The sequence below is a fragment of the Loxodonta africana genome, chromosome 2 (genome assembly GCF_030014295.1).
Source record: "Loxodonta africana isolate mLoxAfr1 chromosome 2, mLoxAfr1.hap2, whole genome shotgun sequence".
NCBI classification, from domain to species: Eukaryota; Metazoa; Chordata; class Mammalia; order Proboscidea; family Elephantidae; genus Loxodonta; species Loxodonta africana.
The window spans coordinates 124,324,168-124,347,037 of NC_087343.1; the positions used below are offsets into that span (position 1 = coordinate 124,324,168).

General features: G+C 35.8%; 1 protein-coding gene across 2 annotated transcripts in view; it reads left to right on the forward strand.

Moving 5' to 3' along the window:
* The window catches only part of KIF3A (kinesin family member 3A), a 57,484-nt gene that overhangs the window by 9,108 nt on the left and 25,506 nt on the right, over positions 1-22,870 (forward strand). For both annotated transcript variants that reach the window (XM_064275197.1, XM_064275193.1), the window contains exons 3-5: positions 14,486-14,630; positions 14,785-14,869; positions 16,548-16,653. In XM_064275197.1, coding sequence (XP_064131267.1) covers positions 14,486-14,630; positions 14,785-14,869; positions 16,548-16,653 — 336 coding nt within the window. The remainder of the gene's footprint in view (positions 1-14,485; positions 14,631-14,784; positions 14,870-16,547; positions 16,654-22,870) is intronic.

Genomic DNA, 22,870 nt, shown 5'->3' on the forward strand with positions numbered 1-22,870 from the left:
GCTTTGTATAAATGCCCTTTATTATGTTGAGGAATTTTCCCTCTATTCCTATTTTGCTGAGAATTTTTATCATAAATGGATGTTGAACTTTGTCAAATGCCTTTTCTGCATCAATTGATAAAATCATGTGGTTCTTGTCTTTTATTTATATGAGGGATTACATTAATTGTTTTTCTAATGTTGAACCATCCCTGCATACCTGATATGAATCCCATTTGGTCATGGTGAATTAATTTTTGATATGTTGTTGAATTCTATTGGCTAGAATTTTATTGAGGATTTTTGCATCTAAGTTCATGAGGGATATAGGTCTGTAATTTTCTTTTTTTGTGGTGTCTTTATCTGGTTTTGGTATCAGGGATATGCTGGCTTCATAGAATTAGTTTAGGAGTATTCCCTCCTTTTCTATTCTCTGAAATACCTTTAGTAGTACTGGTGTTAATTCTTTTCTGAAAGTTTGGTAGAACTCTGCAGTGAAGCTGTCCAGGCTAGGGCTTTTTTTGTTGGGAGTTTTTTGATTAACTTTTCAGTCTCTTCTTTGATCGGTGATCGGTGTATTTAGTTGATCTACCTTTGTTTGTGTTAGTTTAGATAGGTAATGTGTTTCCAGGAATTCATCCATTTCTTCTAGGTTTTCAAATTTGTTAGAGTACAATTTTTATAGTAATCTGATATGTTTCTTTTAATTTCAGTTGGGTCTGTTGTAATATCACCCATCTCATTTCTTATTTGAGCTATTTGCTTCCTCTCCTGTTTTTCTTTTGTCAGTTTGGCCAATGGTTTATCAATTTTGTTAATTTTTTCAAAGAACTAGCTTTTGGTCTTGTTAACTCTTTCAATTGTTTTTCTGTTTTCTATTTCATTTAATTCTGCTCTAATTTTTATTATTTGCTTTCTTCAGGTGCCTGAGGGTTTCTTTTGTTGCTGTCTTTCTGGTTGGTCAAGTAGAGGGATAATTCTTTGATTTTGGCCTTTTCTTCTTTTTGTATGTGTACATTTATTGATATAAATTGACCTCTGAGCACTGCTTTCGCTGTGTCCCAAAGGTTCTGATAAGAAGTGTTTCAGTCTCATTGGATCCTATGAATTTCTTTATTCTATCCTTCATGTCTTCTATAACCCAATCGTTTTTGACCAGGGTATTGTTCAGTTTCCACATGTTTGATTTCTTTTCCCTGCTTTTTCTGTTGTTGAATTCTACTTTTGTGGCCTTATGGTCAGAGAAGATGCTTCGTAATATTTCAATGTTTTGGATTCTGCTAAGGCTTGCTTTATGACCTGATATGTGGTCTATTCTAGAGAAGGTTCCATGTGCACTAGAAAAGAAAATATACTTGGTTGCTGTTGGGTGGAGTGTTCTGTATATGTCTATGAGGTCAAGTTGGTTGATTGTGGCATTTAGATCTGTGTCTTTATTGAGCTTCTTTCTGGATGTTCTGTCCTTCACTGAAAGTGGTGTGTTGAAGTCTCCTATTATAATTGTGGAGCTGGCTATCTCACTTTTCAATGCTGTTAGAGTTTGTTTTATGTATCTTGCAACCCTGTCATTGGGTGCATAAGTATTTAATATGGTTATATCCTCCTGGTATATTGTCTCTTTAATCATTATACAGTGTTCTTTCTTATGCTTTGTGGTGGATTTAACTTTAAAGTCTGTTTTGTCAGAAATTAATATTGTCACTCCTCTTACCTGATTGTTGTTTGCTTGATACATTTTTTCTATCCTTTGAGTTTTAGTTTATTTGTGTCTCTAAGTCTAAGGTGTGTCTCTTGTAGGCAGCATATAGATGGATCATATTTTTTTAATCCACTCTGCCACTCTCTGTCTCTTTTATTGGTGCATTTAGTCTATTTACATTCAGTGTAATTATGGACTTTTTTTTTTATGAGTTTAGTGATGTCATTTTGATGTTTTTTTTAGTGTGTTGTTGATAATTTATTTTTCCCACTTAATTTTATGTGCTGAGTAGTTTATATATTGTCTTCCTCTTAGTCGTTGTAGTTGATTTTGTTTCTGCTGAGTCTCTATTTTTTTTCTTGTATTTTATTTTGATAAGTAGGATTGTTAGTCTCCTTTGTGGTTACCTTAATATTTACCCCTATTTTTCTAAGTTTAAACCTAACTTTTGTTTATATCGCCTTGTTTTCCTCTCCATATGAAAGATCTATGACTATATTTCTTAGTCCCTCTTTATTGTTTTAATATTTTCTTCTTTTGCATAATGATATTGCTGTTTCCCTGTTTTGAGCATTTTTTAATCTTGATTTGTTTTTGTGATTTCCCTATCTGGGTTGACATCTGGTTGCTCTGTCCTGTGTTCTAGTCTTGGGTTGATACCTGATATTATTGATTTTCTAACCAAAGAACTCCCTTTAGTATTTCTTGTAGTTTCATTTGGCTTTTGCGAATTCCCTAAACTTCTGTTTATCTAAAAATGTCCTAATTTCACCTTCATATTTGAGAGACAGTTTTGGTGGATACATGATTCTTGGCTGGCATTTTTTTTCCTTCAGTGCTTTATATAGGTCATCCCATTGCTTTCTTGCCTGCATGGTTTCTGCTGAGTAGTCCAAGCTTATTCTTTTTGACTTTCCTTTGTAGGTGACTTTTCGTTTATTCCTAGCCTCTCTTAAAATTCTCTGTTTACCTTTGGTTTTGGCAAGTTTGATTATAATATGTCTTGGTGACTTTCTTTTGAGATCTACGTTATGTGGAGTTCTATGAGCATCTTGGATAGATATCTTCTCATCCTTCATGATATCAGGAAAGTTTTCTGCCAACAAATCTTGAGCAATTCTCTTTGTATTTTCTGTTATCCCTCCCTGTTCTGGTACTGCAGTCACTCGTAGGTTTTTTCTCTTGATAGAGTCCTACTTGATTTTTAGGGTTCCTTCATTTTTTTAATTCTTTTATCTGATATTTGTTCGAATATCTTGTTGCCAAGTGCTTTATCTTCAGTCTCACTAATTCTGGCGTCTACTTCCTCAATTCTACTCCTCTAACTTTGTATTGAGTTGTCTAATTCTGTAATTCTATGGTTAATCTTCTGAATTTCTGATTACTATCTCTCTATGGATTCTTGCAGCTTATTAAATTTTTCATTATGTTCTTGAGTAACGTTTTTAATTTCTTCAAGTGCTTTAACTGTGTGTTCCTTGGCTTGCTCTGTGGATTGCCTGATCTCCTTCCTGATGTCTTAAAGAGTTCTGTATATTAATTTTTTTGTATTCTGCATCTGGTAGCGCCAGGAAGACATCTTTGTCTAGAAGATTCCTTTGATTCTTTGTTTTGAGAGCTTGTTGATGCGATCATGGCCTGCTTCTTTATGTGATTTGATATCGACTGTTGTCTCTGAGCCACTATAAGTTATTGTATTCATTTATTTTGTTTGCTTACTGTATCCTAGCTTCTTGCTTTATTTTGTTTTGATATAAGCACCTATTTGGACATACCCAGTAGGCACTGGGTATGTCCAAATAGGTTGCTTGAGTGAGCTAGCTTGATTATTTTCACCTTTGAAGCTCTAATGTCCTGTCACCAGATGGCTAGAGCTGTTATCAGGTATAAGAGCCTAGGAGTCCATTCACTTTTCTTGTATGGATTCAGCTCGGGTGTCCAGGTAGCTGATCATCAAGTGTGTGGTACAGGCTCTGTCCTACAGTCTTAGAGGGGCAGGGGTGGTTGGTGTAGGTACAGGTATATGGTTGCATCAGGGGGTCACGCTCTAAACAAGGCAGGGATTGACAACCGCCCCTCAGGTTTCTGTGAGGAAAGTGCGTCCCTGTTCCCTAGAGCGCTCAGTGGGTAGGTTCTGCAGAGGGACCATGGGCGCCCCTTGCTTTTGGTTGTAAGGACTGGGAGGTACCAGTTATCCTTGGACCCCTGTAGTGGGTGGCTGGGTAACATGAGTGGAGCTACCAGTCGTTATGCCCCTAATGTGTGTAGGTGAGGACCCTGTTTAATGGCCAAAGCAGTGTCAAACATCAAACACCTACCTCTCCGCCGCACAGCTGAAGCAGTTGCAGTCTGCCAACAAGGGCCTATTCTCCTGAAATAGGCCCACACAGGTCCATGCAGGGGGGAAAGGTATTCAAAATCCACGGACCGTTTATGCCTGGACAGGAGCCACTTCTGTCCTGAGCTCCCCACATTAGTGGAGCTGGCAGGTTATCTTTCCCCCAATTGTGCATTTATTATTTCTCCAAGGCTGGCAGAATGGCTCAGGGAGCTCTGCGGGACTTATCTCAGGCCCAGGGAAATCAACAGTCTCTGAAGCCGGCTTGGGGGTAAAGGGCATGGTAAAATATAAGCAAGTACTTAGCTTTTGCTGAGAGCACCGTTCTTCTCTGGTTCTGGAGGCTTGAGTAGGCTGTGTGGCTGGCTGTCTCTCCCTGAGGAAACTGAAGCTGGAACACTACCGCCAGCCTGCTGCATTTGCTCCCAGGAATGGTGCCTGAGGGTTTCCAGTGATTCAGGTCTGGCAACTCCTCTCTGCTCTTGAACCGCCTCTCCCTCCTGCTGCCGCTCAGTCCATTTTCTAACTTTGCCTTTGTGATTCAGGGCTCCTAAAAACCCAACAGCTTGTCATAAATATAATCATTTCACTGGTTTTTTTTGGGTCTCTGTTTTAAGAGGGATCATCTGACTACTCCGTCATCTTGGCCTCCTCTCCTCAGACTTCTTTTGATGAATTTATACCTAAGTATTTTTTAATGCTGTTGTGAATAGAATTGTTTTCACAATTTCATTTTCAGAACCAAACCCGTTGCTGTCAAGTCAATTCCAACTCATAGTGACCCTATAGGACAGAGTAGACCTGCCCCGTAGGGTTTCCAAGGAGCACCTGGTAGATTTGAACTGCCAGCGTTTTGGTTAGCAGCCAAACTCTTAACCACTACACCACCAGGGTTTCCATTTTCAGATAATGTGTAGCTAATATATATAGAAATGCAAGTGGTTATTTTTAGGTAGGTTTTTTAAATTGAGATAAAATTCACTATTTTAACCACTTCGAAAGTGCACAATTCAGTGATTTTTAGTATATTTATTGAATATACTAAATTTGTTATCATCACTCTCTAATTCCAGAACATTTCCATCACTCCAAAAAAGAGCCCCATACCTATTAGCACTCACTCCCCATTCTCCTTTCTTCCCAGCCTCTGGCAACCACTAATCTACTTTTTGTGTCTGTGGATTTGCCTATTCTAGATATTTCATATAAATGGAATCATTACTATATTGTCACCTTTCGTGTCTCGCTTCTTTCACTTAGCATAATATTTTTAAGGTTCATCAGTGTTGTAGCACGTGTCAGTATCTCATTCTTTTTTTTCATGGCTGAATATACCACATTTTGTTTACCCACTCATCAGTGGATAGACATTTTGGCCATTTCTACTTCTATACCGTTATGACTGTTGTTGTGAATACGTGTGTACAGGTTTTTGTGTGAACATATGCTTTAGTTCTCTGAGTAGGAGTGGAATTACTGGGTCATTTGGTAACTCTGTGTTTAACCTTTTGAGGAACTGCCAGAGTTCTCCTCGGTGGCTGCGCCATTTTACGTTCTATTTCTCCATATCCCTGCCATCCTAATGGGTGTGAAGTGGTATCTCATTGTGGTTCTCAACTGATTTTTGTGTATTAATTTTATATTCTGCAACCTTGCTAAACTTGCTTATTAATTCTAGTAGTCTTCTTTTTTTTTTTTTTGATAAATGCCTTAGGATTTTCTACATATAATATCATGTTGCCTGCAAATAAATACAGTTTTTATTTCTTTTTTTCCAGCTATATGCATTTAAATTTTTTTGTTGTTGTTGCCTGTTTGTACTAGCTAGACCCTCCAGTACAATGTTAAATGGAAGAGTTGAGAGTGTGAACATTCTTGTCTTGTTCTTGATCTTAGGGAGAAAGCATTCAGTCCTTCACCAATATGAGGTTATCTGTAGATTTTTCATAGATAGCATTTACCAGATTGGGGAAGTTCCCTTCTGTTATTAGTTTTTTGAGAGTTTTTTTCAGGAACAGTAATAAGGTCTTGACAAGTGTTTTTTCTGTACCCTTAGACATGATCCTTTTTTTAAGCTTGTTAATATGGTCAGTTATATTGATTGAGTTTTAAATACTAAACCAGCCTTGCATTCTGGGGTAGACTCTGCCTGGTTATGCTGTATTATCCTTTTTATATATTGTTAGATTTGATTTGCTCAAATTTTGTTTAAAAGTTTTACATCTATGTCCATGGGAGATACAGGTATGTAGTTTTCCTGTCTTTGTTTGGTTTTGGTGTCATGAGAATGCCGCCTTCATAGATGAGTTGGGAAATATTCCCTCCTTTTCAATTATCTGAAAGAATTTTTCTAGAATTGGTATTATTTCTTCCCTAAATGTTTGGTAGAGTTCACTGGTGAAGGCATCTGGGCCTGGAATTTTCTTTGTGGGAAGGTTTTTAATTCCAGATTCAATTTCTTTTGTAGATATAGAGCTGTTCAGGTTATCTAGTTTCTTCTTGAGTGAGCCTTGGTAGTTTGTGTCTTTCAGGGAATTTCAGTGTTTCTATATCAAGATGTTAAATTTATTGGCAAAAGCTTTTAATAATAATTCTGTTATTTTTTTAGTTGTAAGAATCTACAATGATATAACCATTTTCATTCTGATATTGGGAATTCATGTCTTCTCTTTTTTTCCTGATTAATCTGGCTAGAGGTTTATCAATTTTATTGGTGTTCTCAAAGAACCAGCTTTTGATTTTACTGATTTCTCTATACTGTTTTTATGTTTTCTGTCTCATTGATTTCTGCTGTAATGTTTATCTTTTTTTTTTTCCTCTTACTTACTTTGGGTTTAACCTGCTCTTTTTCTACTTTCTTAAGGTGAAAGCTGAGGTCATTGATGTGAGATGTTCCTTCCTTTCTAATATAGAGATTAAATGCTGTAAATTTCCCCCTAAGTATAGTTTTAATTACAGCTCACAGATTTTGACGTACTGTATTTTCATTTTCATGCAGTACAACGTACTTTCTACTTGCTTGTATGAGTTCTTTGATTCTTGGGTTATTTAGTTTCCAAATACTTTGAGATTTTCTAGAGATCTTTCTGTTATTGACTTTAGATTTAATTCAGATTGTAGTCAGAAAACATATTTTGCATGACTTGTATTGTTCTGCATTTATTGAGATTTGTCTCATGGTACAGAATACAGTATATATTATTAAATGTTTCACGTACATGGCAAGAATACGTATTCTGCTGTTGTTGGGTGCAGTATTCTGTAAGTGCCCATTAGGGCAATTTGTTTGATACTGTTGTTCAAATCTTCTGTAGCCTTACTGATTTTCAGTCTGCTTGGTTTATCAATTATTGAGAGAGGGATATTAAATTATCTGACTATGGATTTGTCTGTTACTCTTTGTACTTCTATTAGTTTTTGCTTCATGTATTTTGAAACTCTGTGAGCAGCTGCATAAGTGCTTGGATTATTAGTATGTCCTCTTGATGAATTAACCTCTTTTTCATTATGAAAAATTACTTTCTTTTTACCTGTTACTGTTCTTTGCTCTGAAATCTACTTTGTCTGATATTAATATAGCCACTCTAGCTTTCTTTTGATTAGTTTTAACATGGCATATTGTTTTCTGTCTTTTTACTTTTAGCCTCTTCATGTTTTTATTTTGAAAGTTCATTTCTAGCAGGTAGCTGTGTTGGGAACCCATAAGATCAGCCCCAGGTTCAATGATTTGCTAGGAGAACCCATAGGACTCAGCATAAAGTTGTACCCATGGCTTTGATTTACAATAGTGAAAGAATAATTAAAAAAAAAAAAAGATCAAAAGGAAAAGGCACATGGGGCGAAGTCAGGTAAATCAGGTGCAAGCTTCTAAGAGTCTTCTCCCAGCTGTCACACATAATATACTTAATTCCTCCAGCATGGTCAACATGTATGAAATGTTATCTGCCAGGGAAGCTCATTAGAGATTGAATACTCAAGGTTTTTATTGATGGCTGATTGTGTAGTCACCCTGTACTTAGCACATATAAAGATTCCAGACACCCAGAAGGAAAGCAGTGTGTAGCATAAACCACATTATTTTGTAAAAACCGTTTAGGCATAGTGAACCACTTTTATCATTAGGAAATGGTGGGAACCCTCCCACAATTGAAGTTTGCAGATGCCACCAAGGGCCATCCTTGCAAAAATAGACATTTCAAAAGATGACAATCTCAGAACTATTATATTAACTCTTTTTGCACAGCAGTATGTAGTTGGGTCTTGCTTTTTTTAAATCCATTCTTGCTATGTCTGCCTCTTAATGGGAGGATTTAGACTGTTTACATTTAATGTGATTATTGATATAAAAAAAATTGATATAGTTAGGTTTAAATCTATCATCTTGTTATTTGTTTTCTCATTTGTTCTTTGCTCCATTTTCCCTCCTTTTATGCCTCCTTTTATATCAATCAAGTATTTTTTATTATTCCATTTTTCTCCTCTATTTGCTTATAGCAATAACTCTTTGCTTTATTAATTTAGCAGTAGCTTTAGGGCTTATAGTATAAATCTTTATTATATCACAGTCTACCTTCAAGTGATATTAAACCACTTCATGAATAAGAACTTTACAACAGTATATTTCCATTTTTCTCCTCATAATCTTTATCCTGTTGTTAGAATATACTTTACTTTTACATGTTATAAACTCGTTATTTTACATGTATAAACTTCATTGTTATTATTAAGCCATCAGTTATCTTTAAAAGAGATTTAAGTATTATGAAAGAAATTCATATATATTTATTTACCCATGTAGTTATCATTTCTGGTGCTGTTCATTCCTTTTTGTAGATAAATTTTTCTATCTAATTTTTCTTTGCCTGAAAAACTTCCTTTAGCAGCTTTTGTACGTCTGAAAAGGTTATTTATGTCACTGTTGTTTTTGAATTATTTTTACCGTCTATAGGATTCTAGGTTGATAGTTTCTTTTTTCAGTGGTGCTTTAAAGATATTGATGTACTGTCTTCTCGCTTGTATTGTTTCTGATGAGAAATCTACTGTTATCCTTATCCATATTCCTCTATGTAACATGCCTCTCTCTAGTTGCTTTTTTTTTTAATTGTGTTTTAAGTGAAAGTTTACAATTCAAGTCAGTTTCTCATACAAAAACTTATACACGCATTGTTATATGACCTTAATTGCTCTCCCTACAATGTGATAGCATACTCCTCTCTCCACCCTGTATTTCCTGTGTCCATTCAACCAGCTTCTGTCCCCTTCTGGCTTCTCATCTTGCCTCCAGACAGGAGCTGCCCACATAGTCTCTTGTGTCTACTTGAGCTAAGAAGCACACTCCTCACCAGTATCATATTGTATCTTATAGTCCAGTCTAATATTTTTCTGAAGAGTTGGCTTCGAGAATGGTTTTAGTTTTGGGGTAACAGAGAGTCCAGGGTCCATGACCTCTGGTGTCCCTCCAGTCTTAGTCAGACAATGGTCTGACTTTTTACTAGAGTCTGGTCTTTTTACTAGAATCTGAAGTCTGCATCCACTTTTCTCCTGCTACATCGGGAATTCTCTGATGCGTTCCTGTCAGGGCAGTCATTGGTAGTAGCCAGGCACCATTTAGTTCATCCGGTCTCAGGCTGATGGAGTCTCTGGTTTATGTGGCCTTTTCTTTCTCTTGGGCTCAAATTTTCCTTGTGTCTTTGGTGTTCTTCATTCTCCTTTGCTCCAGGTGGGTTGAGACCAGTTGATGTGTCTTAGATGGCTGCTTGCTAGCTTTTAAGACCCCAGACACTACTCATCTCTGGTTGCTTTTAAGACTTTTTTCTGTATCACTGATTTTGAGCAATTTGATTATGATGTGCCTTGTATTTTTCTTCATGCTTCTTGTGGTTGGGGTTCATTAGGATTCTTGGATTTGTGGGTTTGTAGTTCTCATCAAATCTGGAAAATTTTTGAGCCATTATTTCTTCAAATATTTTTTCTGTCCCTCCTTCCCCCTTTTGGGGACTCCATTTACACATATATTAGGGCTCTTGAAATTGTCACCATTGCTGCTCTGTTCTTTTTTCTTTTTCCCCAGTTTTCTCTCTGTTTTATTTTAGAGGGTTTCTGTTGATATGTTTTCAAGTTTACTGATCTTTTCTTCTGCAGTGTCTAATCTGCCATTAATCCCACCCAGTGTATTTTCATTTCACATATTATAGTTTTTATCTCTGGAAGTTTGATTTGAATCTTTATTATATCTTCCATATTTCTACTTAACTTTTGAACATATGTTTTAATGTCCTTATCTGTTAATTCAGAGCTGGCTTTGATTGATCGCCTCATTATAGGTCATCGTTTTGCATTTTTGCATACTCGGCAATATTTGATTGGATGCCAGACATAGAGAATTTTGCTTTGGGTCCTGGATATTTATTTATTCCTGTAAATATTCTTGATCTGTGTTCTGGGATGCAGTTACTTCCTTTCAGCTTGTCTTTTAAGATTTATTAGGATCAGAAAAGTGCTCAGTCTAGGGTTAGTTGTTTCCTACTGCTGAAGCGACACTCTTTAGTATATGGTACCCAGTGTCCCATGAATTATGATTCTCCCAGGCTGCCTGGTGAGAACAGGTGCTGTTCCTGGCCTGTGTGAATGCAGTCTCTGTAACTTCTAATGTTTTTGGATAGTTTTTTCTCCAGCTTTGGATAGTTTCCTCACACTCACGCTCAGATCAGTACTTGCCTGAATACTTGGGGAAGACCCTGTGCAGCTCTTTGGTGCTCTCAGTCTGTGCAACTCTCTTCTCTATGGTACTGGGTCCTGCAAACTCTAGCCACTTTGGTCTCCCTGGACTCTCAGCTCTCTTTCTTCAGCTCAGGAAGTCCGTCGACCTCTGCCTAGGTTTCCCCTCCTGCTTCATGCCTGGGATTCTCTCTCAAAACAGTAAGTTGGGGAATCATAGGACCCATCTCTCCGGTTTCCTGTCTTTCAGGAGTCACAGTCCTTTGTTGACTGATATTCTGTATCTTGAAAAGTGTTGTTTCATATATTTTGTCTGTTTTTTTTGTTGTTGTTGTTTGTTTCAGGTAGGAGGATAAATCTGGTCTCTGTTACTCCATGTTGGTTGGAAGTAGATGTATTGCTAGTTTAGTTTTGAATTAATAGAATTATGGAGTTAAAGAATATATATACAGACTAGTATTTGAATGTCAAAGGAGTTTTCACCTATTTTCCAGTATATTATTACAGACTCTGAAAATTGTTGATAGAAACAAATAGGGAAACATTTTGGAAAAAAACAAAAATTAGAAATGCTGTAATATCTAATACATTTACTGTTACTCAAGTGCAATTTAGCTCTAACTTTTTGGATTCTCAATGGCAGGTACATAATCCTACCATTTTTAATATGTGCATAGGAAATGAGGGGGCTGAATAAATCTCAGGTCATTTTTAGTTTTTAAAAAGTAAAGTTTTAAGCAAAGTTGATGTTGAATTAAACTATAGTATTAAGGGTTGTTATACTAGGTATTTAAAAACTAGAAATTCTGAATCTCATCTCTGAAGATAAGGTGAAAGTCTCTTATTCTTGAGGATATCTGGTCTTTATTTCTCAGTTTTGGAATTACTGATCTTCATGTATTTAATGCGTCATAAAAGTTGCATTTTGGAAACTCTGGTGGCATAGTGGTTAAGTGCTACGGCTGCTAACCAAAGGGTCAGCAGTTCGAACCCGCCAGGTGCTCCTTGGAAACTATGGGGCAGTTCTACTCTGTCCTATAGGGTCGCTATGAGTCGGAATTGACTTGATGGCGCTGGGTTTTGGTTTTTTTTTTTTTAAAGTTGCATTAGAAATTAATTTTGAATTTAAAGTTCTTTTTTGGTCATTTCATAATGGTAGAAAATATGGACCTTGGAGCTGGTTGGATTGTGTTCAGATCTTGTCTCCACCACTTACTTACGATATTGAGCAAGTTACTTAACCTCACTAAGCCTCCATTTTCCCATTTAAAGCATGAGAATAAAAATAGTGCCTATCTCTTAGGATTGTGGTAAAAATTAAATAAGAATGTATATAAAGTACATGGTCTACCACATAGCAAACAGTCACAAAATGGTAGCTGTAGTCCTTATAAAATTCATTATTTCCTTAATAATACAGTGTTTATTCTAAAATATCAGGTCATGATATTTTCAGTTCCTTTGAATGCAATAAATTACATTCGTGAGAGCAGAGTTTGAAATATTTAGTCAGGTTGAAAAAGTTAAGACTGTTTCATTCCCATATGTAAAAAAGAGCTTCTAGCGTGATTAATTTATTCTGTTTCACAGAAAGTCTGAGAATGATGATGACACTTGAGAACAACTGAATAGAGTAGTAGTAGTTGAAAAGACATTTTACTCTCTAAACTAACTTCTCATTCTACACTGTCTTCTGAGAAGATCTCATCCGCTTTCATGACTTTGGTTGACAAATGAATTCCATATATCTAGCAGCCTGCTTGACACATCCATTTGGGTATATTGCAGGCACTTCAAGCTCAGTAGGTACCAGACTGAATTCATGATCTTCCCCTTTAAGCTTGTTCTTCTCTAGTGGCATTCACCATCTCAGTATATGGCATTGCCATATACCCCTTATTCAAGCCCGAAGTTTGAAATCATCCTTGACTCTTCCTTTTTCCTGGTCCCCCCCAGGTCTTGTTGATTTTAAACTGTTCAATATCTCTCAAATCCTTCCACCTTCCTCTTTCCCACAGTGCCCACCATGTCACTCCTCTAACTGAAAATCATTCTGTGGCTTGACTTTGCTTTTAGTATAAAGTCTAAAAACTTTAACGTGACCCCTTGTGATTAGGCCCCAACTGATTTTTCTCTACCTGCATCCACTTTGCTTTTCCATCTCTATTTCTTCCATTTCATTTCCATTGCTCAAAATCTCCATACCCTTTTTTGCTTCTTGCCATCCACTCTTTGCCTACCTAATTTTTACTCGTCTCTCAGGTCTCAATCCTCATGTCTACTGGAAAGCCTTCCCTGACTACTTCCCGGTTCCTCCTGTAACAATTCCCTGCCTAGATTATGTCTCTTGCTCACATCTAGCACTCTATGTCTCACATTCTCAACACTCATCATACTTACAGTTCTTAGACCAACATCTCCTCCCCAAGGTTACACATACTGTAAGACGAGGATTGGTCTGTTCTTTTGGTCACTGGGGTCCTGGTGCGTAGCACAGTGCCACACTCAGATGTGTGGAAAATATTTATTGAAAGAAAAAATTTAGAAAGTTTAAATTTTAGCTCTACTTACCTGTTTTAATTGTACTGTCACATTTTTTGTTAATCGCCCCATTCCTTGTTGTTGTTGTAAGATGCTGTTCAGTTGGTTCTGACTCATAGTGACTCTGTGTACAACAGAACGGAACACTTCCTGGTCCTGTGCCATCCTCACAGTCGTTGCTGTGCTTCAACTCATCCTTACTGTTGTTATTTTTTTAAACAATGAATTTATCTTGGGATCAAAAAGAAAAAAGCTACAAGTTATTGGTGCTCCCTTTTAGGTATTGTATTGGTTACTTTATGTAATTGTCTCATTTGTTTTTTTGGTTATATTTCTCCATTTATTTAGGTCTCCTGTAATTTCTTTCAACAAATATTTTGCAGTTTTCAGTGTACAGATATTGCAATTTTTTGTTAAATTTATTCCTAAATATTTAGTCCTTTAAAAAATTTTTTTTTATTGTACTTTAGATGACGGTTTGCAGAGCAAACTAGCTTCTCATTAAACAGTACATATATTGTTTTATGACATTGGTTAACAACCCCACGACATGTCAACACTCTCCCTTTTCGACCTTGGGTTCTCTAGTACCAGCTTTCCTGTCTGCTTCTGTCTTCTAGTCCTTGTCCTGGGGCTGGTGTGCCCCTTTAGTCTCTTTTTGTTTTATGGGCCTGTCTAATCTTTGGCTGAAGGGTGAACCTGGGGAATGACTTCGTTACTGAGCTAAAAGGGTGTCCGGGGGCCATATTCTTGGTCATTTGGTTTTTAATATCAGTTATCCTCATTTTACCATTGAGGAAACAATCTCTGGGTAGATAATTTCTCAAGGTCAGGTGGCTAAAATGTGGCAAATATGGGTTTAGACTGAGGTCTTTCTGACTCTGGAGCCTGTATTCTTTTGCTGTATTTGTGTTACTTTCTCCAATTTAACATCTACATTAAATAAATAATATATACATTACAAGAAAGTTCCTATAATTTTCTGTAGTGTAAGATTTTGAATTTAAGGTTTGGGATACTTTTTATTAATAATTAGGAATATCTTATTGACCTTGGCACAGAGTATTATAATTGTTGATAATAAAGAAGAAATTTGTACTACAGTAAGTTTTAAATTCAGGGCAGAAATTACATCACAGTGTCAAAAGAATCTTAAGAGCCATTAATTTGTAGCTTTACTCCAAAAAGTGAATTATCATCTTTATTTTCAGGAACTATTTTTGCATATGGACAAACTGGAACAGGAAAAACTTTTACCATGGAAGGTGTTCGTGCTGTTCCCGAACTTAGAGGAATCATTCCAAATTCATTTGCTCACATATTTGGTCATATTGCAAAGGCAGAGGGTGATACAAGGTAAAAAAAAAAATAAAATAAATTATTTTTTTCTAATATTAAGAAGTGCAAGCATAGAACAGGCATAAGGCATAAATTTTCTAAACACTTTTTAAAACTGTTCTTCATAAATATTTTACCGATTTTTATGTTTTTTAAAATATTTTACTTATAGATTTTTGGTTCGAGTGTCTTATTTGGAAATATATAATGAAGAGGTTCGTGACCTTTTGGGCAAGGACCAGACACAGAGGTTAGAGGTAAAGATAACTAAAATTTGAATACTTTCCAAAGCAATAGGATGTTTACTAAATTAAGGTCTTTTTTTGTATAAAAGTAAATTTTAATATTTTACGACCAGATAATACAATCACATGGTTCAAAAATCAAAATATTAGAAAAAATTATGTATTGAAAAATGTTCTCATACCATTTCTCCCCACCCTAGTATAATCACCCTAAGATAAACACTGAAAAGTATCTTTCCGGTGTTCATTTTTATAAATGCAAACAGATATATTTTTACACCAAAGGTAGCATACTGTGTTCGTTGATCTGCACCTTGCTTTTTTTTTTAATGGAAATTTTTATGGAGATAATTATAGATCCCATGCAGCTGTAAGAATGAATACAGAGATATCCCATGTGCCCTTTATGCAGTTCTCAGTGGCAACATTTTACAAAGCTACAGTACAGTATCACAACCAGGATCGATACAATCTGTAGATCTTACTCAGATGTCCCTAGTTTTACTTATACTCATTTTTATTCTATACTATTAAGTGTGTAGTTTCTGCATCTACGGCTACAGTCAAGGCACTGAAATTTCCGTTATCACAAAAACCCCTCATGTTGCCCTTTTTTTTCCTTTCCCTAAATTTTATTTATTTTGTTGTTATTGAGAATATGCACAGCAAAACATACACCAATTCAACAGTTTCTACATGTACAATTTAGTGACCTTGATTACATTCTTCCAGTTGTGCAACTATTCTTACCCTCCTTTTGAGTTGTTCCTCCCTCAAATCCACCAGGCGCTCCTTGGAAACTCTATGGGGCAGTTCTACTCTGTCTTGTAGGGTCTCTATGAGTCGGAATCGACTCGACGGCACTGGGTTTGGTTTGGTTTTTTTCATTAACATAAGCTCACTGTCCCCTAAGGTCCTCATGTTGCCCTTTTATAACCATATCTACCTCTCTTCTGACTACCACCTCCCTCTCCTACCTGATCCTGTCCTTAACCCCAGGCAGTACCTAATCTGTTCTCCATTTCTTTGTTTTGCCATTTAAAGAATGTTACCTAAATGGGATCTTACAATATGTAATCTTTTGGGATTACTGTAGCTTTTTTTACTCAGCTTAATTCCCTGATGATTCATGCAAGTGGTTGTATGTATCAATGGTTTGTTCTTTTTTATTGCTGAGTAGTATTCCATGGCAGATATGTGTATACACACCATAGTTTAACCATTCACCTGTTGAAGGACATATGGGCTGTTTGTAGTTTTTGGCTCTTACAAATAAAGCAGTAATGAACATTTGTCTACAGGTTTTTATGGGAACATAAATTTCCATTTCTGATGTAAGAGTCCCCCAGAATTTATTTTAAGTCAGAAATTTTTAAAGTGCCAGAAGTATAGTTATTAGAGCTAGTCTCTAATGTAGTCATGAATACTAGTGTTCTCAATATTTCTTTAATCTGAAGGAAAAAGCCAAACTTTCTAATTGAGAAATTCTTGTTTGTACAGTTAAGTAGGAGATTAATACTCTAAAGACCACATTCACTGTGTATTTTAGAATAGAAAAATGTGAGAATATATGTATAATCACAAAATTTGTAATTGGCACATTGTATCATTAACTGACAAGTAGACAATAAATAATTGTGAAAGAATTATTGATGTAAGTGAAAGTCATATGTTCCTTTTTTTTTTTTAGGTTAAAGAAAGACCTGATGTGGGAGTTTATATCAAAGATTTATCAGCTTACGTGGTAAATAATGCTGATGATATGGATAGAATTATGACACTAGGCCACAAAAATCGTAAGTGTCGTGTGTAATTGTGATTACACATCTATGTATCGAGTAGGCTGGTTTAGAAGCAAAACTGGTTTGACAATTTGCTGTATAGAGACTGTATTTTTAGGCCATATATGAATGAAAGAAATAACATACTGTTTTCTGTGCTGGCCAAAATTTTATTTCCTATTAACAGTGATGGTCTTTGAAACCTTTACATAGCTTGTCTCTTGTTTGCTATAACGATATATACTATTTTTTGAGTACGTACTGTGTGGCAAGGAGTCCCTGGGTGGTGCAGGTGGTTAAGCACTGGGCTGCTAGTCAAAAGGTTGGCGGTTCGAAGCCACCCAGGGGCACCTCAGAAGACAGACCTGGCGATCTGGTTCTGAAACATCACAGTCTTGAATACCCTCTGGAGCAGTCTACTCCACACACACGGGGTCCCCAATGTCACACATGAAAAATAGACTCGATGGCAGCTAACAACAGGAACCCTGTGGCAAGCATTTGTGTTAAGTACTTTATTAGGATGCTCTCTTTCAGTTTTCAGAATAGGCTGTGAAGGTACTAAGTTCCTTTTGTTAACAAGAAAAGCAAAGCAAAATTAAATAAAATGTCATTCTTTTTAATAACGGTTCCAAGCCTTTGTCTAAAGAATAAAAAGCTTCAGATTAAATAGGAAGCAATATTTAAGACATAAATAAATGCTCCAGCCTAATACTGGTGCTGCAGTTACAGATTCGAGGTAAAAGATAAGAACACAGGCAATAAAGAAGTTTTTACACGTTTTTATGACAACTAAAGAGCTAGCAAAACCAAAAAAATTAAACAAAAAATTTTTAAAAATCAATTGGATTCCTGTAAACCAAGAAATAGAAAAAAAACATGAATAAGAAAATAAAGACAAGTCTTAACAGAAAAATGAGCAAAAGGTATGCATAAATGTTATTCATCGAAGAACTGTGCATAGCCAATAAACACATGAAAGAATGTTCAACTTCGTAAGTGACCTAGAAAACATAAATTAAAACAAGAGTGAGAGAGATTTCACCCAGCAGGTTGGATGGAAGGATATCCAAGTTGGCAAGGCTTTGAAGAAATAGGGCATTGGTGATGGGAATGTAAATTGGTAAAGCTTTTTTGAAGGGCAATGTAGCAGTATGTTGAAAGTTTAAAAGTGCATTCCTTTTGAACCAGTATTTTTAATTCTAGATACCTAGATGTTTTAGTTACCTAGTGCTGCCATAACTAAATATACCATAAGAGGGTAGCTTTAAAGAACAGAAATTTGTTTTCTTAGAGTTCTGGAAGCTAAAAGTCCAAATCAGGGTCTCAGCCATGTTGATTCCTTCTGTGAGCCTTTTTCCTAGTTTCTGCTAGCATTCCCTTGGTGTTCTTGGTGTTTTTTGGCATCTGTCTTCCCTCTGTGGCTCTGTGTCTATCCTGATCTTTTTATATTTCAAAACAGGGCCATATTTACAGGTGCAGAGGTTAGGATTTCAACACATTTTGAGGGGACACAATTCAACCTGTAATACCTATTCTAGAAAAATATTTTTTAGGTGAAAAATATATACCTTATTGGAGCATTATTTGTAATAGTAAAAGGTTAGAAACAGTCTAACTATGAATAGAAGACTAGTTATATTATGGTAGAGACATACTATGAACTATAATGAAAATGTTAAAAATAGTGAGTAAAGTCTACATGTAGAGTCCTGGAATATTTTAAAGTTATACCATTAAATAAAAATAATAAAGCCAAATTATAGAACACTGTACTGTATGATCCCTTTTATATCTGTATGTTTTAAAAATCCAAACAAATTATTAAATACGTATTTGGACTCTGTGTGTGTGTGTGTGTGTGTATATAGTTGCCCCATGTGTGTATGTGTAAAATATAAAATGAAAGGACAGAGGTAATAGTGGTTACCTTTGAGGGGGTAAGATTGGGGGAAAAGGGTATAGGGAGCTTTCACTTAATGCGTTCTGTATATCTAAATTTTTCAAGTTTTTTTATACCAGGAATATGTTCACTTATTTATAATATAATTAACACAACTGTAAAGAAAGATTCCATTCACAGTAGTGACCAAAACCTCTCATTAACTGCCTGAGAATTAATTTAATTTGGTATATGAGATTTGTTCAAGGAAAACTAAAAAATTCTAATGAGAGAAATAAAGGATTAGAAGGCTTAAGGTAGCAGAGATGAAAATACTCTTAATTAATTAGTAGATCAAGCCCAAGAATTAAGCATTTAGTATAAATCTCCAAGTAGAAGAATTCAAGCATAAAAATGTAAACTTTATCATACTTAAATGAATATAATAAATATAAAGAGAAACATAGCAGAGAGCTGCTACCCTAAATAGATGAAGAACTAATAAAAATATAAGGCGAGTACCCATTTTGTATAGGTGGTCAGAGTACAGAAAGAATTAATTTTACGCTTAAGAGTATTAGTCATCCCACACTCTGCCTACACCTAAATGCAAATTTAAACTAGCAAGGTACATTGACATTGTGGGCATCATTGAAAATTGGTTAATATTTCTGCGAGCAGTGTTTTTTCAGACATTAAGTCATAATCCTTCTCTGTATAACCTGTCTTTTTGAATAGGTAATTCATATGCGTGGTATAAAATTCAAAAGATACAAAAGTATACATTGAAAAACAAATCTCTCTCCTACCTTTGTCTCTCAGTCACCTGGTTCCTGTCCCCAGTGGCAACTTCTGATAGTTTGTCATGTGCCCATCCTCTGTGTGTTTAAGGAGAGTGTTGTTCTGTCAAATCAGTTCTGACTCAGCGACTGTAGACAGTAGAACTGCCCCATAGGGTTTCCTAGGCTGTACTCTTTATGGGAGCAAATCGCCAGGTCTTTCCTCCCTGGTGTGTTCTAACCACTGACCTTTTGGTTAGCAGCCACGAGGGCTCCTTAGATAGTAGCATACTATACTCTATTCACTTAGTATTATCTCGGAGATCATTTGACATTAACACATATTAGCCTGTATATAACCAAAAAAAAAAAAACCAAACCTATTGCCGTCGAGTCGATTTCCGACTCATAGCAACCCTATAGGACAGAGCAGAACTGCCCCATAGAATTTTCGAGAAGTGCCTGGTGGATTCAAACTGCCGACCTTTTGGTTAGCAGCTGTAACGCTTAACCACTGTGCCACCAGTCATTTCTTAATAACTGTATATATATATTTAATGACTGCGTAGCGTTTTTGGAAACCTTGGTGGCGTAGTTGTTAAGGGCTGTGGCTGTTAACTAAAAGGTCAGCAGTTCAAATCCACCAGGTGCTTCTTGGAAACTGTATGGGGCAATTCTACCCTGTCCTATAGGGTTGTTCTGAGTCGGAATCGACTCAACAGCAATGGGTTTGGTGTTTGGTTTATGTAGCATTTTATTAGATAAATGGTTTTTTTTTGTTAGATGAATTATTTACCCAATCTTCTACTGATAGACTTTTGGGTTTTCATTCTTGCTATTATGAACAATACTGCAGTAAACATTCATGTATATGCATGAATTTATACATGCAGGCACTCTTGTAAGATAAATTTTTCCATGCCCTTTTAAAAAGCATAAACACATTTTTCCTTATTTCAAAATACATATTTTGACAAAAAAAAAAAAGGTAGTGTATTTTAGAAGAAAACAATTTTTTTTTAATTGAAAGTATGTTTTGTTTTTATTTCCATTATGTGATGTGTCAGTAGGTTGAAGCATTGCTTCTGCAGGTAGTCTCCAAACTACAACGGGGTTCTATTTTGACGACTCCGTCGTAAGTCAGTTCTGATGTTGTAAGTTGAATGCCTAAATTTTTTTTTTAGTTTTCATTATTATTGCCTTTTATTATCAGTATCTTTATAAATCTGATCCTTATTTGCCTTTGAGGGTTGGAAACATTACATGTAAACTTACAGATATATTTTAATATATACATACGTAAAAAAGTAAATCATAAAAATTTACTCTGATGAAGAAGAGTTGGACAACATTGGCATTTTGTCACTTGTGTAATAACTCCATTTGTGGAAGATTCTGAATCATCTGGATTATCCCTCAGAGTGGGGATAGTGTTTCCAGTCAGAAAATTGGTGACAGTTGTCTGTATGGTCTTTTTATTATTTTCTTCATGTATTTCACGGTAACATCTCACTGCTTCCTGAATCTGCCTATCAACTTTAGCAAAGCGATCAGCATTTGGGTCCATGTTTTCAAGTAACTGAAGCTCCTGATTTAGTTTAAAAAAAACTTGAGCCAATCTTCTTACTGTAAAATTTTTTGGCAGCTCTCCATTCTTTTCCTCATTATTTCTTCACCGTTTCATTCCTCTTTAAAATTCGTTAAGTCCTAATCTGTCATTTCTGCTTCTTCATGATCTATGAGCTGTTCCGCATCGGTGATATCAAGTTCTAAATTCAGTGTTCTTACCACATGGATGATATTTCACCCATCTTTTTCATCATATTATCCTGATCAAGTGCATGGAGTGTGTTCACATAACTCAGCACTTTTTTCTAAAAACCCTGCATGCATTTTCCCATAACTTCCTCCCGGGAAGATGCGATGTTCCACATACATTGAAAAAAAAAATTATGTAATGTTGCCATACCTCCATCTGTTGCAGTTATTGCCTGAGCACATGTAGACTGTAGGTAGTACGCCTTGAAAGTAGCGCTGCAACATGGTATGTAGTACATATTACTAACGGTCATAAGTGTGGTTTGTCATAACTCAAATATGTTGTAAGTCAGGGAGTACCTGTACTTGATTGCCACAGGCTGTTCTCTCCTTGTTGTTGTGTGCCCATCAAGTTGATTCCAGCGCATAGCGAGCCTATATGACAGAGTAGAACTTCCCCATTGGGTTTCTCAGGTCGTAATCTTTATAAGAGCAGATCACCACGTCTTTTCTCCCATGGAGCCACTGGTGGGTTGGAATTGCTGACCTTTGGTTATCAGCCGAGCTCTTAACCATTGCTCCCCCAAGGCTCTTTTATTCTCTCCTAGGGGTTTCAGTATAGGTCACTTTTAACAGCTCGTATGTAGCATAGTGGTTGGAGCTACGGCTGCTAACCAAAAGGTCAGCAGTTTGAATCCACCAGGTGCTCCTTGGAAACTGTATGGGGCAGTTCTACTCTGTCCTATAGGGTCGCTATGAGTCGGAGTCGACTCAACGGCAACTGGTGTGCTACATTGCTTTGTTTTCATAACCAGAAATGGAGAAAAACCAGAGTCAGAAATAGCATGCTTTACTTTTATTAAAACATTATATTATAGTATTAAAATACTTAATATGCTTTTTTCAAACCTGTTTTCTCCCACCCCAAATTGAAAAACGATGATTGATAATCACAAAGCTATAAAACTATTCCTACCCTCTGACCTGGTAATTCCACTTTGAAAAATACATCCTATGGAAATAACCCTAAAGAGAAAGAGAGATAATCTGTGCAAAGATGCTCACAAATGAGGGCCTGAAATGGTTCACAGTAAGAGAATAGCAAAATCAATTATAGTAAATTTTCAAGTTGTTTTTATGTGGAAATGTACATGGGAGATAATGTGTAAGTGGAAAAAGCAGAAGGTAAAATACGATCTAACATTCTGTGGACAAACGAGTCTATACTACTGATCCTCAGATGATTTGGAGTGGTGCCAAATTTAATAGTTCTTTATATTTTTGGAAAAAATCAAATTCATAATTTGGTTTAAAAGAAAATTGAGAAATATAATATGGAGTCATAAATTCTTGAGTTTTATTTTACTTACCTTCATTCATTGAGCTTTATTTTTCCTTATCAGTGCAATTATTCAAGCTATCTGTCTTCAAACATGGCTATATGCTAATAAAGAACACCCTTTTAGCATTTAAATTCTAAATGTTTTAAATTCTAAAATCAAGGTTTGCATGAAAAAGTTTTGTATGGGTATATAAAATAAGAGATAGTTTTGAAATTGGGTAAAATTAACATAATGCTTTTAAAATATTTTAGACTTGAAGGAAAAAACTAATACATGCCTTTTATAAAACAAAACAGACCTTTTTCTGTATATTCATGTAACGTATACATTTACATATACCCACACAAATACTTTGTATATTTTAAATGGGTTTTTTTGTTTTACAAAAATGGGATTGTATTATATATTCCTCATAACTTTCTTTTTTTCATTTCACATGTCATGGGCATCTTTCTATGTCATTAGATATA